Here is a 14,707-nt window from a genome sequence, read left to right as displayed (position 1 = left end):
ATCCAGAAGCCTTTCTTTCCACTGAGTTATTAAATATTCTTTTGGATTAAAAAGCATAGTCTCTTAAAATAAGGAAGAAGAGTTAGGCACAACTTTCATAAAAATAGAAGGAAGTTTAGATTGCAAGAGTGAACTCAGTCATACTTAATTCCAAAATGATGGCTATTTATGAGAGAGAGAGAGAGATGAGACAGAGAGAGAGAGAGACAGAGAGAGACAGAGGCGGGGAGAGACAGAGAGAGGGAGGAGACAGAGAGAGAGAGAGAGAGAGAGAGAGAGAGAGAGGGAGAACATGCACATTACCTTTGGACCTGGTTCACCTTGCTGGCCCTTTGGTCCTCGGAGTCCCGGACCACCCTGGCAAACAGATGTTAAATATTAGCTCAAAGACAAATCTCAAAACAGTGTATTTCATTCATTTTCCTTAATAGTATGAATTAACTCATTATTATTTCATGTAAAGGCCAACACACTGTGTAATAGTATACATTCATCATGATCCTTCACTGGAAATTTACCACCCAGCCCCAGCCCTTTCATGGTTTTGGAAAACTTTCTTTGCCAAATCATTTTTAAATACTGAAAAATCGTAAGATTTTATTTACTTAGTGATTATAGAAGACTACCATTACTAATGATCCAAAGAATACACAGTTAATCAAAATTATATATGTTATATAACATATATATAACATATAAATCATAACTTTGAGATGATCCAATTAAATTGTAAAAAGCACATGAAAGTAACAACAACCTAATTTTCTTTATACAACAAAAGGACAATTAGTTTCATCTTTCTGAAAGTTGTCATTCATATTTCCCCTCAAAGTTTTTGCCATATTAATGCCCTATCTAGAATATTATTTAATAGCAGTATTCTTTATATAGATATATATCTACAAACATAATATGTATATACATGTTATATATATATATTTCCTGTATGTACATTCACATGTGTCTAAACACATGCGTGTATTTACTGAATATCTTAATTGACTATTTCACTTATTTTAAAAGCAAATACAGCATTACAGTAAATGAAAAAAAGTATCGCTTGCTAAAACTATAAGGTAATCTTAGAAATCAATACACTGTAAATATTGCTACTAAATTTAGCTAGATTCTGTTTCTATTGAAATCTGTGAGCCAAGAGTTTGCTCTTTAATAAAAAGGGAGACGAATAAGTGTTAGGAGGACCACGTGGGCACCAGACAGAATTTATCTTTCACCTGAGCAGAAGGATTGAAAAATCCTTGAAAATGGACTAACTTTCTGCCTGTGTGATTCCAATTTATTTCATGCTATGTCCAGGATTACTGAAAGGGATACCGTACACCATTAGCAGAACACTGTATCGCTTAAGGAAACACTGGGTCAGGTGATCTTTAAAATTTCCTTGGCTTTTAAAAAAAACATTTACATGCACTCTTCCTTTTTATCAATTAGTTACTCATCTTCCAGATTTTAAAAATACAATTATAAAATGTAATTTTATTCATGTGCATATGTATCTATAGAAAATACTGCCTATAGTATTATTGTATTTTTGCTGTGTATGTTTTAAATATGTGATGTCACGCTTTTTACACAGCTATGACTTCAACTTAATATGCTTTAGTGATTTTTTATTATAGCACACATAGATCTAATTCATTCTTAACTGTTGCATAGTTGTCTGAACCTTGGATATGTAAGAGTTTGTTTAGCCATTCTTTTATTATTGGAAATTTAAGTAGTTTTATTCCCACAATTTTCAGCCGTTTAAATAATGCTTCAGGCTGGGCGCGCTGGCTCATGCCTGTAATCCCAGCACTTTGGGAGGCCGAGGCCAGTGGATCACTTGAGGTTAAGGGTTCGAGACCAGCCTGGCCAACATGGTGAAACCCCATTTCTACCAAAAATACAAAAATTAGCCAAGCGTGGTGGCACAGGTCTGTAATCCCAGCTGTTTGGGAGGTTAAGGCAGGAGAATCGCTTAAACCCAGGAGGCAGAGGTTGCAGTGAGCCGAGATCATGCCACTGCACCCCAGCCAAAATGATAGAGTGAGACTCAGTCTCAAAAAATAAAAAATTAAAAAAAATTTAAAACATGTTTCAATTGACATCCTTACATATCCCTTAAGTAAAACTTACTATTTCTCAGAAGAAGATACCAAGAATAGAATCATAAGTGAAAGTTGATAAATTTGCAGATACATTATCAGATTGCACTCTAAACTAACTGTGCCAGTTTATAGATCTGCCAACAGTTTAAGGGGGGCCCTGTTTCCTTAAATCTTAATCAACCCTGAATATTTCCAAACTTTACATTTTTATCAACCAGATTGCTAAAGAAAAACCTTATTCTTGTTCCAATTTTCATTTCCCTGAAAACTATTATGATTATGTATCTTTTCATAAGTTTATCTATTTGCATTTATTCTCACTGTGACCATCTATTTATACACTTCACTCAGTTTTCTATTGGGTTACATGTCTTTTTCTCTTTAATGAGTAGAAATTCTTCATAAGAAGTCATACATTGCTTGGTGATGGAAGTGCATTCTGAGAAATGTTTTGTTAGGCAATTTTGTCATTGTGTGAACATCATGGAGTGTACTTACACAAACTCAGATGTTATATATACTTTTATTTATAGATATTTTCTACATGGAAAACTAAATGTCCCAGCACCATTACTGAATACCAATCATTTCTCTACTTGATCTGCAATGCCAATATCAAGTGCCGTATATCAGATTTCTATACATGCTCCATTATAGTTTTTCCTCCAGCGTGTCAGACACTATGGCTGGCTCCCTAAGAGCCTTTTCTGACCCCCTTCTCCATTTCACGCCTACGATAAAGGCCAAAAAAGACAGATACTTGTTGTCTTGGTTTTTCTTTGCAAGCAGGAATAGTTGTGTTAAGCAGTTTTGGCCAATTTGATCAAGAAGCAGCAAGCCTAAGAAAAGCAACATAGGAAGCTAGAGCAAGCACAAGTCCTTGAAGAAGTTGTCTAGCAGCCTCATTTGCCTTCTTCAGATCATCTGCCTCTAAACCTTTTATTGAGCAAACAATAAATGTCCTATTGTCCTCATAGTTTACGCTACTGTGTTAGCTAAATTTTCTGTTTCTCGCAGCCTAGTCTATCTCAGTTAATATACCCAGTCTGTCACAACTTTTTGTTTGTGCATCTTAAATGATCTGTTTTCAACTGAAGATTTTATTCAAATATATATTCAAATATATCTTCAACTGAAGATTTTATTCAAATTATAATAATCAAGACTGTTTATCTCACAGATATTCATGTCAGAGGCACTGTGTCCAAAAGCCAGGGATCCTTTTATACTTCTAACTTAATTTCCACCTCATCTTTAACTCTTGTCACTGGGCATGGGACAAGAATTCAACAAATACTTGTGGATGAAAACAATCATCTTTTCAATAAGAGAGGGTTAGCCTTTGCAAAGAGAATAGGATTCTTCTATTCAGATCTTCCTACAGATCCTTTGGTTTTATTGATACATCATACTACTGTGAAATTCATGAATGAGAAAACAATCAAAGTATGTTCAATCGTCAAACAGAATTTATTACATATTGCTCAAGATACTATTTCTTAATTAGTTTATTATTATGCTTTATTTAGAATACAAAATTTCCTTATTTGAAATTTTTGAAATATAACATTTCAATTGCTTTTTTCTTATTTTACACCTTTTTTCCCCTCCAAATCAAAGCTCAACCCTTCCCTTTCACATCTCTGCTCTTTCTCCTCATTAGAAAGTTTGCTGTTTAGGTCACAAATAAATATTTTATGACTTGTTCCAGCATATTACAGATGAAAAACTTGAAAACCCTCCCACTTATAAACATGCATTAATGCTGGCTAAAACACTATTGTAATTAAGAACTCTATTCTTAAGAACCAAGAAGAAAAAAATAAAACTAAAAAAACTATAGTACACATGTGAACTGAAAGTGCCCTCAGGAAGGATGGGAAAGGTGGCTGAGACTTGCTGGAGAGTTTATGTTTTAGAGCTCACACAGGCAATAATAATAACCAAGACATCTAATTTGCGATGTTAAAAACAGTATTAAAACACTGGGTAGTAAGAGCATGTAAATTATTAAGAAGACGATCTAAGTTGAAAGAATTCCAACTCATCACACTGGCAAAGAAGTATAGAAATGCTGATTATTTCGAACTTTGTTAAGCTAAGTATATCTGGTAAAAACTTCTGGGTCAGCTATTAATAGAAAAGCCAGGGCTAATATCCAGAACCTATAACGAACTCAATCAAATTTATAAGAGAAAAACAAACAACCCCATCAAAAAGTGGGCAAAGGATATGAATAGATACTTTTCAAAAGAAGACATGCATACAGCCAACAGACACATGAAAAAATGCTCATCATCACTCGCCATCAGAGAAATGCAAATCAAAACCACAATGAGATACCATCTCACACCAGTTAGAATGGCAATCATTAAAATGTCAGGAAACAACAGGTACTGGAGAGGATGTGGAGAAATAGGAACACTTTCACACTATTGGTGGGACTGTAAACTAGTTCAACCATTGTGGAAGACAGTGTGGCAATTCCTCAAGGATCTAGAACTAGAAATACCATTTGACCCAGCCATCCCATTACTGGGGATATACCCAAAGGATTATAAGTTATGCTGCTATAAAGACACATGCACACGTATGTTTACTGCAGCACTATTCACAATAGCAAAGACTTGGAATCAACCCAAATGTCCATCAGTGACAGACTGGATTAAGAAAATGTGGCACATATACACCATGGAATACTATGCAGCCATGAAAAAGGATGAGTTCGTGACCTTTGTAGGGACATGGATGAAGCTGGAAACCATCATTCTCAGCAAACTATCACAACACAGAAAACCAAATACCGCGTGTTCTCACTCATAGGTGGGAACTGAACAATGAGATCACTTGGACACGGGAAGGGGAGCATCAGACACTGGGTCCTATTGGGGGGAGGGGGTAGGGGGGAGGGATAACATTAGGAGATATACCTAACATAAATGATGAGTTAATGGGTGCAGCACACCAACATGGCACATGTATATATATATGTAACAAACCCGCACGTTGTTCACATGTACCCTAGAACTTAAAGTATAATTTAAAAAAAGAAGAAAAGAAAAGAAAAAAAAGAAAGTAACAACAAAAAGATAACCAAAACAAATCTACTATTTCATAGAAAAAAATGCAAGAAAAAGAAAAGCCATAGAGTATACTTTCCAAACTAGTGGAGGGGAAAAAAAGAATGCAATAAAAGCAAAACTTAAAGACAAAAATAAATACAATCTCAAGCAAGAAATATATATGTGATACAAATAAAAAAGCAAAAATTGAGAAATCAAGAAAAACCAAGAAAGTAAAATTAAGGTTGTGGATGTAAATCAGAATAGGTCAGTTATCGCAACCAATAGAAATGGACTAAACTACAAAAGAAAGATTGTAAAACCGAATTAAAAGCAAAATCTTGGCATATGCTATTTAAAGAGAAATATCTAAAATATAAATATAAAGACATCAAAATGTTGCAAATAAACAATGAAGAAAATATATATGGTACAAATTAATATTTGTTAAGATTTGCCCATATATTTGCTATTTCTTTGGTCATAATTTCTTCTGGTATTATTTTTCTTTATTTTAAATTATGTCTTATGCATATTCCTTAGAGAGAATATTGGCGGTAAATTAATAGTTTTCGTTCATCTGAAATATTTTTATTTCTGACATCTGAAGTGTTTTCAAAAGATAGTTTTCAGTGAGGCATGGTGGCTCACGCCTGCAATCCCAGCACTTTGGGAGGCCAAGGCGGGCAGATCACCTGAGGTCAGGAGTTCAAGACCAGCCTGACAAACATGGAGAAACCCCGTCTCTACTAAAAATACAAAAAATTAGCCTGGCATGGTGGCACATGCCTGTAATCCCAGTTACTCAGGAGGCTGAGGCAGGAGAATCACTTGAACCTGGGAGGCAGAGGTTGCGGTGAGCCGAGATTGTGCCATTGCACTCCAGCCTGGGCAACAAGAGCGAACCTCTGTCTCAGAAAAAAAAAAAAGATAGTTTTCACAGTTGTACAGAAATTGCTAATTGTCCTCACATTCATTTCCACTGCTTCTTTGTAATAATATGATCCCCTGAGTTTTAACTAAACACATAACCATCCATCTAGGGACTTGATTTCTTGTAATCCTATGTAAGTAGGTATGACCTTATGACTAAGTGCTGGCTAATGGAATATGAGAGAAAGAGTGCTGCATATACCCTGGGTGTTGTTCTTAAATGAAAACCAAATGCTGTCCTCAACCATTTTCTCCCTTTCCAACTGGCTGGAATGAGAACATGCAAGGTAGACAAATTAGAAAATTAATAAATTAGACAAAGAATCCAAAACACAAATATTGGAAGCATATTAATATTAGACAAATCAGACTTGAAGTAAAAAGCATTACTGAAGTTAAATGGTTTCATTTACAATGATTCACATAACAAGCCAATAGGAAGACAACAGTTGTAATTTTTTTAACATTTTAACATAATCTCAGGATACATAAAAAGTTAAAATTAAGCAGAATCAAGAAGTTCTTTGAAACTAATGAGAACAAAGGTACAACTTACCAGGATGTCTGGGACACAGCTAAGGCAGTGTTACGAGGAAAATTCATAGCACTAAACACCCACATCAAAAAGTTAGAAGGATCTCAAATTAACAACCTAATATCACAACTGAGAGAATGAAAGAAGCAAGACCAAACCAACCCCAAAACTAGCAGAAGACAAAAAATAACCAAGATCAGGGCTGAACTGAAGGAAATCAAGACACGAGAAAACATTCAAAAGACAACAAATCCAGTAGTTAGTTTTTTGAAAAAATTAGTAAGATAGATAAGCCACCAGCTAGACTAATAAAGCAGAAAAGAAGGAAGATCCAAATAAATACAATTACAAACGACAAAGGGAATGTTAACCTGACCCCACAGAAATAAAAGTAACCATTAGAAACTACTACAAATGCCTCTATGTACACATACTAGAAAACGTAGAGGAGATGGATAAACTCCTGGACACATACACCCTCCCAAGACTAAACCAGAAAGAACTGATTCCCTGAACAGACCAATAACAAGGTCTGAAATTGAATCCATAATAAATAGTCTAGCAACAAAAAAAAGCCCAGGGCCAGAAGGATTCACAGTCAAATTCTACCAGATGTACAAAGAAGAGCTGGTAACATTCCTTTTGAAACTATTGCAAAAAATTGAGGAGGAATAGCTCCTCCTCAACTCATTCTATGAGGTCAGCATCATCCTGATAGCAAAACCTGGAAGAGACACAACAACAGAAAACTTCAGGCTAATATCCTTGATGAACATTAATTCAAAATTCCTCAACAAAATACTTGCAAACTGAATTCAGCAGCACACCAAAAAGCTAATCCACCACAGTCAAGTAGGCTTCATCCCTGGGATGCCAGGTTGGCTCAACATATGCAAATCAATAAATGTGATTCATCACATAAACAGAACCAAAGACAAAAACCACATAATTATCTAAATAGATGCAAAAAAGGCTTTTGATAAAATTCAACATCCCTTCATGTTAAAAACTCTCAATAAAATAGGTATTGAAGGAACATAACTTAAAATAAGAAGAACCATATATGACAAACCTGCAGCCAACATCATACTGAATGGGCAAAAGCTGGAAGCATTTCCTATTGAAAACCAGCACAAGACAAGGATGTTCTCTCTTACTACTCCTATTTAATATCGTATTGGAAGTCCTGGCCAGTGCAATCAGACAAGAGAAAGAAATAAAGGCATCCAAATAGGAAGACAGGGAGTCAAACTATCCCTGTTTGTAGATGACATGATTCTATATCTAGAAAATCCCATCATCTTAGCCCAAAAGCTCCTTCAGCTAATAAACAACTTTGGCAACATTTCAGGATGTAAAATCAATGCACAAAGATCACTAACATCCCTATACACCAACAGCAGCCAAGCCAAGAGTCAAATCAAGAATGCAGTACCATCTACAATTGCCACAAAAAGCATAAAATGCCTAGGAATACAGCTAACTAGGAAGCTGAAAGATCTCTACATTGAGAATTATAACACTGCTCAAAGAAATCAGAGATGACATAAACAAATAGAAGAACATTCCATGCTCTTGGATAGGAAGGATTAATATTGTTTAAATGACCATACTCCCCAAAGCAATTTACAGAGTTAATGCTGCTCCTATCAAACTACCAATAACATTCTTTACAGAACTAGAAAAAAACTATTTTAAAATTCATGTGGAATCACAAAAGAGCCTGCATAGTCAAGGCAATCCTAAGTAAAAATAACAAAGCGGGAGCATCATGTTATGCAACTTCAAACTATACTATAGGGTTATGGTAAGCAAAACAGCATGGTACTGGCACAAGAACAGACACACAGACCAGTGGAATAGAATACAGAACCCAAAAATAAGACCACACACCTATGACCATCTGATTTTCAACAGAGCTGACAAAAACAAGCAACGGGGAAAGGACTCCCTATTCAATAAATGGTACTGGGATAACTGGCACAGAAGATTGAAACTGGATCCCTTCCTTATACCACATACAAAAACTAACACAAGATGGACTAAAGACTTAAATGTAAAACCCACAACTATAAAAACTCTGGAAGACAACCTAGGCAATACCATTCAGGACATAGGCATGAGCAAAGATTTCATGACGAAGAAGACACCAAAAGCAATCACAACAAAAGCAAAAATTGACAAATGGGCTCTAATTATACTAAGGAGCTTCTGCACAGCGAAAGTAACTATCAACAGAGTAAACAGACAATCTACAGAATGGAAGAAAATTTTTGCAAACTGTGCATCTAACAAAGGTCTAATATCCAGCCTCTATTAGGAATTTAAACAAATTTATAAGAAAAAACCCAAACGATCCCATTAAAAAGTGAGCAAAGGACATAAACAGACACTTTTCAAAAGAAGACATACAAGTGGCCAAAAAGCATATGAAAAAAAGCTCAATATCACTGATCATGAGAGAAATGAAAATCAAAATCACAATAAAATACTATCTCACAGCAGTCAGAATGCCTATTTTTAAAACGTAAAAAAATCACTCACGCGGGCAAGGTTGCGGAGAAAAGGGAACACTTACACACTGTTGGTGGGAGTGTAAATTAGTTCAACCATTGTGAAAAGCAGTGTGGCGATCCCTCAAAGAGCTACAAACAGAACAACCATTCAACCCAGCAATCCCATTACTGGGTATATACCCAAAGGAATATAAACCATTCTATCATAAAGACACATACACACGAATGCTCACTGTAGCACCATTCACAATAGCAAAGACATGAAATCAACCTAAATGCCCATCAGTGACAGATAAAGAAAATGTGGTACGTATACATCATGGGATATTATGCAGCTATAAAAAAGATCAAGATCACGTCTTTTGTGGTAACATATATGGAGCAGGAGGCCATTATCCTTAGGAAACTAACACAGAAACAGAAAACCAAATACCACATGATTTCACTTATAAGTGGGAGCTAAATGATAAGAACTCATGGACACAAGGAAGGGAACAACAGACACGGGGACCTACTTGAGGGTGGAGGATGGAAGGAGAGAAAGGATCAGAAAAATAGCTACTGAGTACTAGACTTGGTACTTGGGTGATGAAATAATCTGTACAACAAATCCTCATGACATGAGTTTACCTATCTATATAACAAACCTTCGCATCTACCACTGAACCTAAGGTAAAAGTTTAAAAAAGAGAGAGAAAGTGGACAAAGCAGGTGTATGCAAATCTTACAGGTACAAGTAAAGTCCTGGTTTGAAATATTCACACTGAAAATTAACCATAGTAGCTTTAAGGGAAGATTTTGAGTATAGACCAGTATGAGACATCGTATGGCACAGTGGTGAGGAGCATCATCTCTAGGAGTCATGGACACTGGGATTTGAAGCCCAGCTCCTCCAAGCTGTGTTCTTTAATCCAGCTACTTAACATCTCTGTGTCTCACTGTATTCCTACAATTAAGTGAGTAATAGCCATTTAGTACAGTAGACAACACATATTAGACACACACAAGTGATAGCTATTAATATTACTAAAGAACATTTAAGGCTGAACTCAGCAAGACTTACTGGTGGGCCCGCTGGTCCCAGAGCCACTTCATTGGTTTCAGTACAGGAGCAAGAATGAGGAAGGTCTGGGCAAGACTCATCATCTCTCTGAAAAGAAACAAAAAGAGCACAACCATTAGCATACCAGTTTATACAAATGGCTTTACTGGCTTAAAGAAAACAATTTGATTTAAGATATTTTTAGACTTTCAAGTGCACATTACAAAGGCAGAGAATATTCACTCCCGATTGCAAAATATATTCTGTAAAGAAAAATGAATGGGTACCTCCTGGTCACTGATAATCACTATTATCAATGGGTGTTGCTAAAACCAGCTTGGGAACCCAGGTGAGGAAAGACAATCAGAAGTGAGTGCAAAAAAAAATTCTTGATTACTATTTAATTCTGTTGGTTGGAGTAATAGTACTCTGTGAACTAAAGGTCTTGAAAACTTTTTTATGCTATAATAATTTTTCTGTTTCAAAGGATAAAAGAAAACTTGTTGGAGTACTCAATCAAAACAACTATATCAGTACTAAAACAAAGAAAAACAAAATCAATGTTTAAACTCATCATTAATTCCCTATGACAGTTTCCACAACTGCTCACATTCTGTGGTTGAAAGTAAGAAAAACATCACAGTGTAGATCTAAGGCTCTGGAATAGGAGAACATTTTTCTTCTCTCTTAGGGAATATTGTTATCATGTGACATTACAAAATAGATTATTAATGGAAGGCTAAATATATCTGAATGAGTTACTGGAATCTGTAGAGGAAGACAGAGCACCTGCTAACAGCTATTGAACAATTTATAAATATCCCATTTAGAACAGCAGCCAAAATGAGCTCAGCACTGGGATAAGATACTATAGAACTTCATGGAGTTCATCAGTTCCTTTGGATAGAGAAAAAATTAGTCATTATTTAAGACTTTGGGGGAAAATAAAATTAGAGCCAAATAGAGCACAGATGACAGTTAAATTGCCAAATTGAAAATAATCTGAGTCTCTACAACATTCACAACAGAAACCCAAGAAAGGTTAAGCAAATGGCCTGTTACATGGTGTGTATACTTTTCTCTAAATGTTGGACAACAGTAAAAGATTTCAATTCAAACCCCCTGTGAATACATCTGGCCTGAAATCTGGCCAGCTAGAGTGAAACATAAACTTAAGCATTCATTCTGAAAGATCCCAAAATAAGGCTAATTACAGGCCACCTGTAGCCAGAGACTCAGTGATGGTTTTGCCAGTGCTGCTGACTGTTACTGCACCGTGTCTTTTTACTATGGAATTTACGCCTCTTCAATGAGACAAGTAAAAAGAAAAGGAACGAGAAGGGTCCTTCCCAGAAAAAGTGGTGATCACATCTTTGCTTGATACAACGGAGGATTCTGAGTGTTTCTGCTGCCAATTTCCCATTTACCTGCCCTTTCGCATAACATCAAGGTGTCGCTAATTTAATTTCTTCCCGGGTTTACTAGAAACTTATTTTGGTGAAGAAATAATAAGTTGCTTCCTTCTCAAATACAGACTGCCATGAATTTGGTGCTTGCAATAGATGTTGTGAGGTGATAAGTCTTAGTGATATGGTTTGGCTTCTTGATATAGTAAGTCTTACTGAGAGATTGGCTGTGTCCCCACCCAAATCTCATCTTGATATAGTTCCCATAATCCCCATGTATCACAGGTAGGACCCAGTGGAGTGACTTTTTCAGCTCAGTAACTTTTTCTTCAGTGCATAATGTAAGCCAGGTATGAATCGCAGGGGTGGTTACCTCCATGCTGTTCTTGTGATAGTGAACATATTCTCATGAGATCTGACAGTTTTATAAGGGGCTTTTCCCCCACGTTTGCTCTGCACTTCTCCTTGCTGCCACCTTGGGAAGAAGGAAGTGTTTGCTTCCCCTTCCACCATGTTTGTAAGTTTCCTGAGGCCTCTCCATCTGTACAAAACTGTGAGTCTCTAAATCTTCCTTTACAAATTACCCAGTCTTGGGGATGTCTTTATTAGCAACATGAGAACAGACTAATACAGTTATAAGGTCAAATCTCACAGCCTTCATGAAGGGTTCCCCACGCTCTGGAGAATTGCAGCTTTAATTACTAAGACATGACTACTATCCAACCATGACAGGGTCATCCATACCAGCTTACTTGTTCTAGGATCCTAAGATATAAATCTGTTTTTTTGTTTATATATATATATGGGTATACACACATCCCATCAGTGAGAAATTATGGTTATTTAGGAATAAGATATAAATATCATTTTTTCTTCCAATTTATGTGTATTATATTTTATATGGGCTACTGAGTTGTTAGGACATAAATATTTGTACTATCACTTGGTATAAATAACTTTCAAATGTTTAGTTTTCTAGTAGGATTGCATACAGGTTATGTAGATTATGACTACAGTTCTAAAATTGTGCACCAAGAAGTCTGGGAATCTATACTAAACTCACAGGGCTCCTGTGAACGTTTTAAAAATTTAAGAGAAGCACAGCAATATTCAGCACCCACTGGACTTCGTGTGAATGACGAGCTCAAGGTGGTCTGCAGTTTCAACATTAGATTTTGCAACACTTTTTTGGATGACACCCTAATTTACAAATACAGCTGCTGTGATGAAAGGTAAGTACTACGAAAAAAAGCAATGTAGAAAAAGAAGTGAGGATGGCAATGGCCAATATGATTCCAAGATACGAGAAATACTGCAGGGCTCAGGTATGCACACACATCCCACCAGTAAGCTATTTCGGTCATTTAAGAATAAAATATAAATATCCCTTTTTTCTTTCAATGTATGTGCATTATTATTTTACACGGCTACTGAGTTGTTAGGACATAAATATTTAGTAAGATGTTTGGGCCTATTATTTCATAAATGAAACCGCAAGGTGTTTCTTTTTGCTTAGGGGTGCAAGAAAAAAGTTGAGACACTAAGGGCTTCATGAGCCACGGAATCTGGGAACATCTGGACTATGTATCAATGGGGCACTCTGAGTTGTGCTGTTCACAGTGTATGTGATCCGAGGTCATGCAGGAGAAATCGTGTTAATTTCACACACGCCTCCTTATTAATCTCTTTCTAATTTTATCATCTCAATGAGTTGCCTATGATATGAATGTTGAGAAATAGCTTCTCATTTCCAGAAAATTAAATACAATAAAAAAAATCAATAGAGATGAAGGAAGAATGCTTACCAGGCCTGGAAGTTCACAGCATTTGTCTGTATTGGCCCATGATGTGGAACAAACAATATCAAACATCTGTAACTGGAACTATGATTTAAAAAGAAAATTGTCATTCAATAAAAAATAAATAAATTATCATTATAATTTTATGTTATGTACTATATAACAGATTTTATGTTATGTATTATATAACAGAATATCAATACATTAATAATACATGACAGTAAGTAAATTTAAAAGTAACTCCAATAATGTCAAACTAATTCTTTTCCTCAAACACACAGTGATCTAAGGTTTTGTCTACAATTTTTCATTCACCATCTAAACCCTCTTACTTATCACAACTTCCCCTCTCATTTCTACCTAAAGAGTAAGCTTAACTCCTCTGTTAAAGTCTTCCTTATAAGGCCCATCACAGCTGCTCCCAAATGACTGTCATCACACAACACTCCATGTGCCTCCTCTATAGCGCACCTCCCACTACACAATACAATTATTTACATTTCCAAACTCATCCTTAGGTCACCTACCATAATATGTGGTAGATAAAAAGCACTCAGGAAGGCTTATTGAATTAGTTCTCACTTCATTGCTTTGTACATAGACTCAGCAACGTTTTCTTCAGTACATAATGTAAGCCAGATACTATGTAGACTTTTAGGATACAAACATTTTTTAAAAAAATCATAGTCCTGACCTAGAAGAACTTACAGGGAGTGAGAGAGGAGCACATAAATACTGTACACAATGTGGTAAATGTCATGACAGCTTCACATTCAGTATTGTGAGAATGTAAGCTATGTGTATTTTTATTTACACCATTGATCATGCCATAAATATTTAGACAGGCTTGCTCCACTCATGTATGTTGGTGACAAGTCAATATACATGTTGAAATATACAGAAACATAATTATAACATCATTAAGGGCTAACACTAGCCTAACGACCCAATCATTTTTACTGTATTTCTTCCTACATTATTTTCAAATATTAAGTGTGTGCTCTATTACTGATCAGGGAGAAGGATGAAATTGTTTTCATTTTAAATCTGTAATCTTGCTTTCAGCAGTGGTGTTTTCAGCAAAGCCTGGAAATTCCTGGTGCCTTCCTTATTTTCTCCCAAATAGTACTACCCATCCTTCGCCAAACATCTTCTAGAAAAATGATAATGCCCAAGTAGACAGTACTATTGAAATATGTTATTAAAAATGCATATCACAAAAGAACTTTTTCTGATAGTAAACAAATGAAATTGGGCTTTCTGTCATTATACTCAAGTAACGATGCCTTATTGCAAACATTCA

General features: G+C 35.8%; 1 protein-coding gene across 1 annotated transcript in view; it reads right to left on the bottom strand.

Annotated features, from left to right (window-relative positions):
• COL14A1 (collagen type XIV alpha 1 chain) overlaps window positions 1–14,707 on the bottom strand; it is a 242,278-nt gene that overhangs the window by 64,898 nt on the left and 162,673 nt on the right. The window contains exons 35-37 of the mRNA XM_025394901.1: window positions 13,411–13,488; window positions 10,221–10,307; window positions 304–357 (exon numbers count right to left, since the gene is read on the bottom strand). Of these exons, the coding sequence (XP_025250686.1) occupies window positions 304–357; window positions 10,221–10,307; window positions 13,411–13,488 (219 nt within the window). The remainder of the gene's footprint in view (window positions 1–303; window positions 358–10,220; window positions 10,308–13,410; window positions 13,489–14,707) is intronic.

This window comes from Theropithecus gelada, chromosome 8 (genome assembly GCF_003255815.1).
Source record: "Theropithecus gelada isolate Dixy chromosome 8, Tgel_1.0, whole genome shotgun sequence".
NCBI lineage: Eukaryota > Metazoa > Chordata > Mammalia > Primates > Cercopithecidae > Theropithecus > Theropithecus gelada.
Note: the sequence above shows the minus strand (reverse complement) of the source record. Positions and strands in the feature narration are given on the sequence as shown.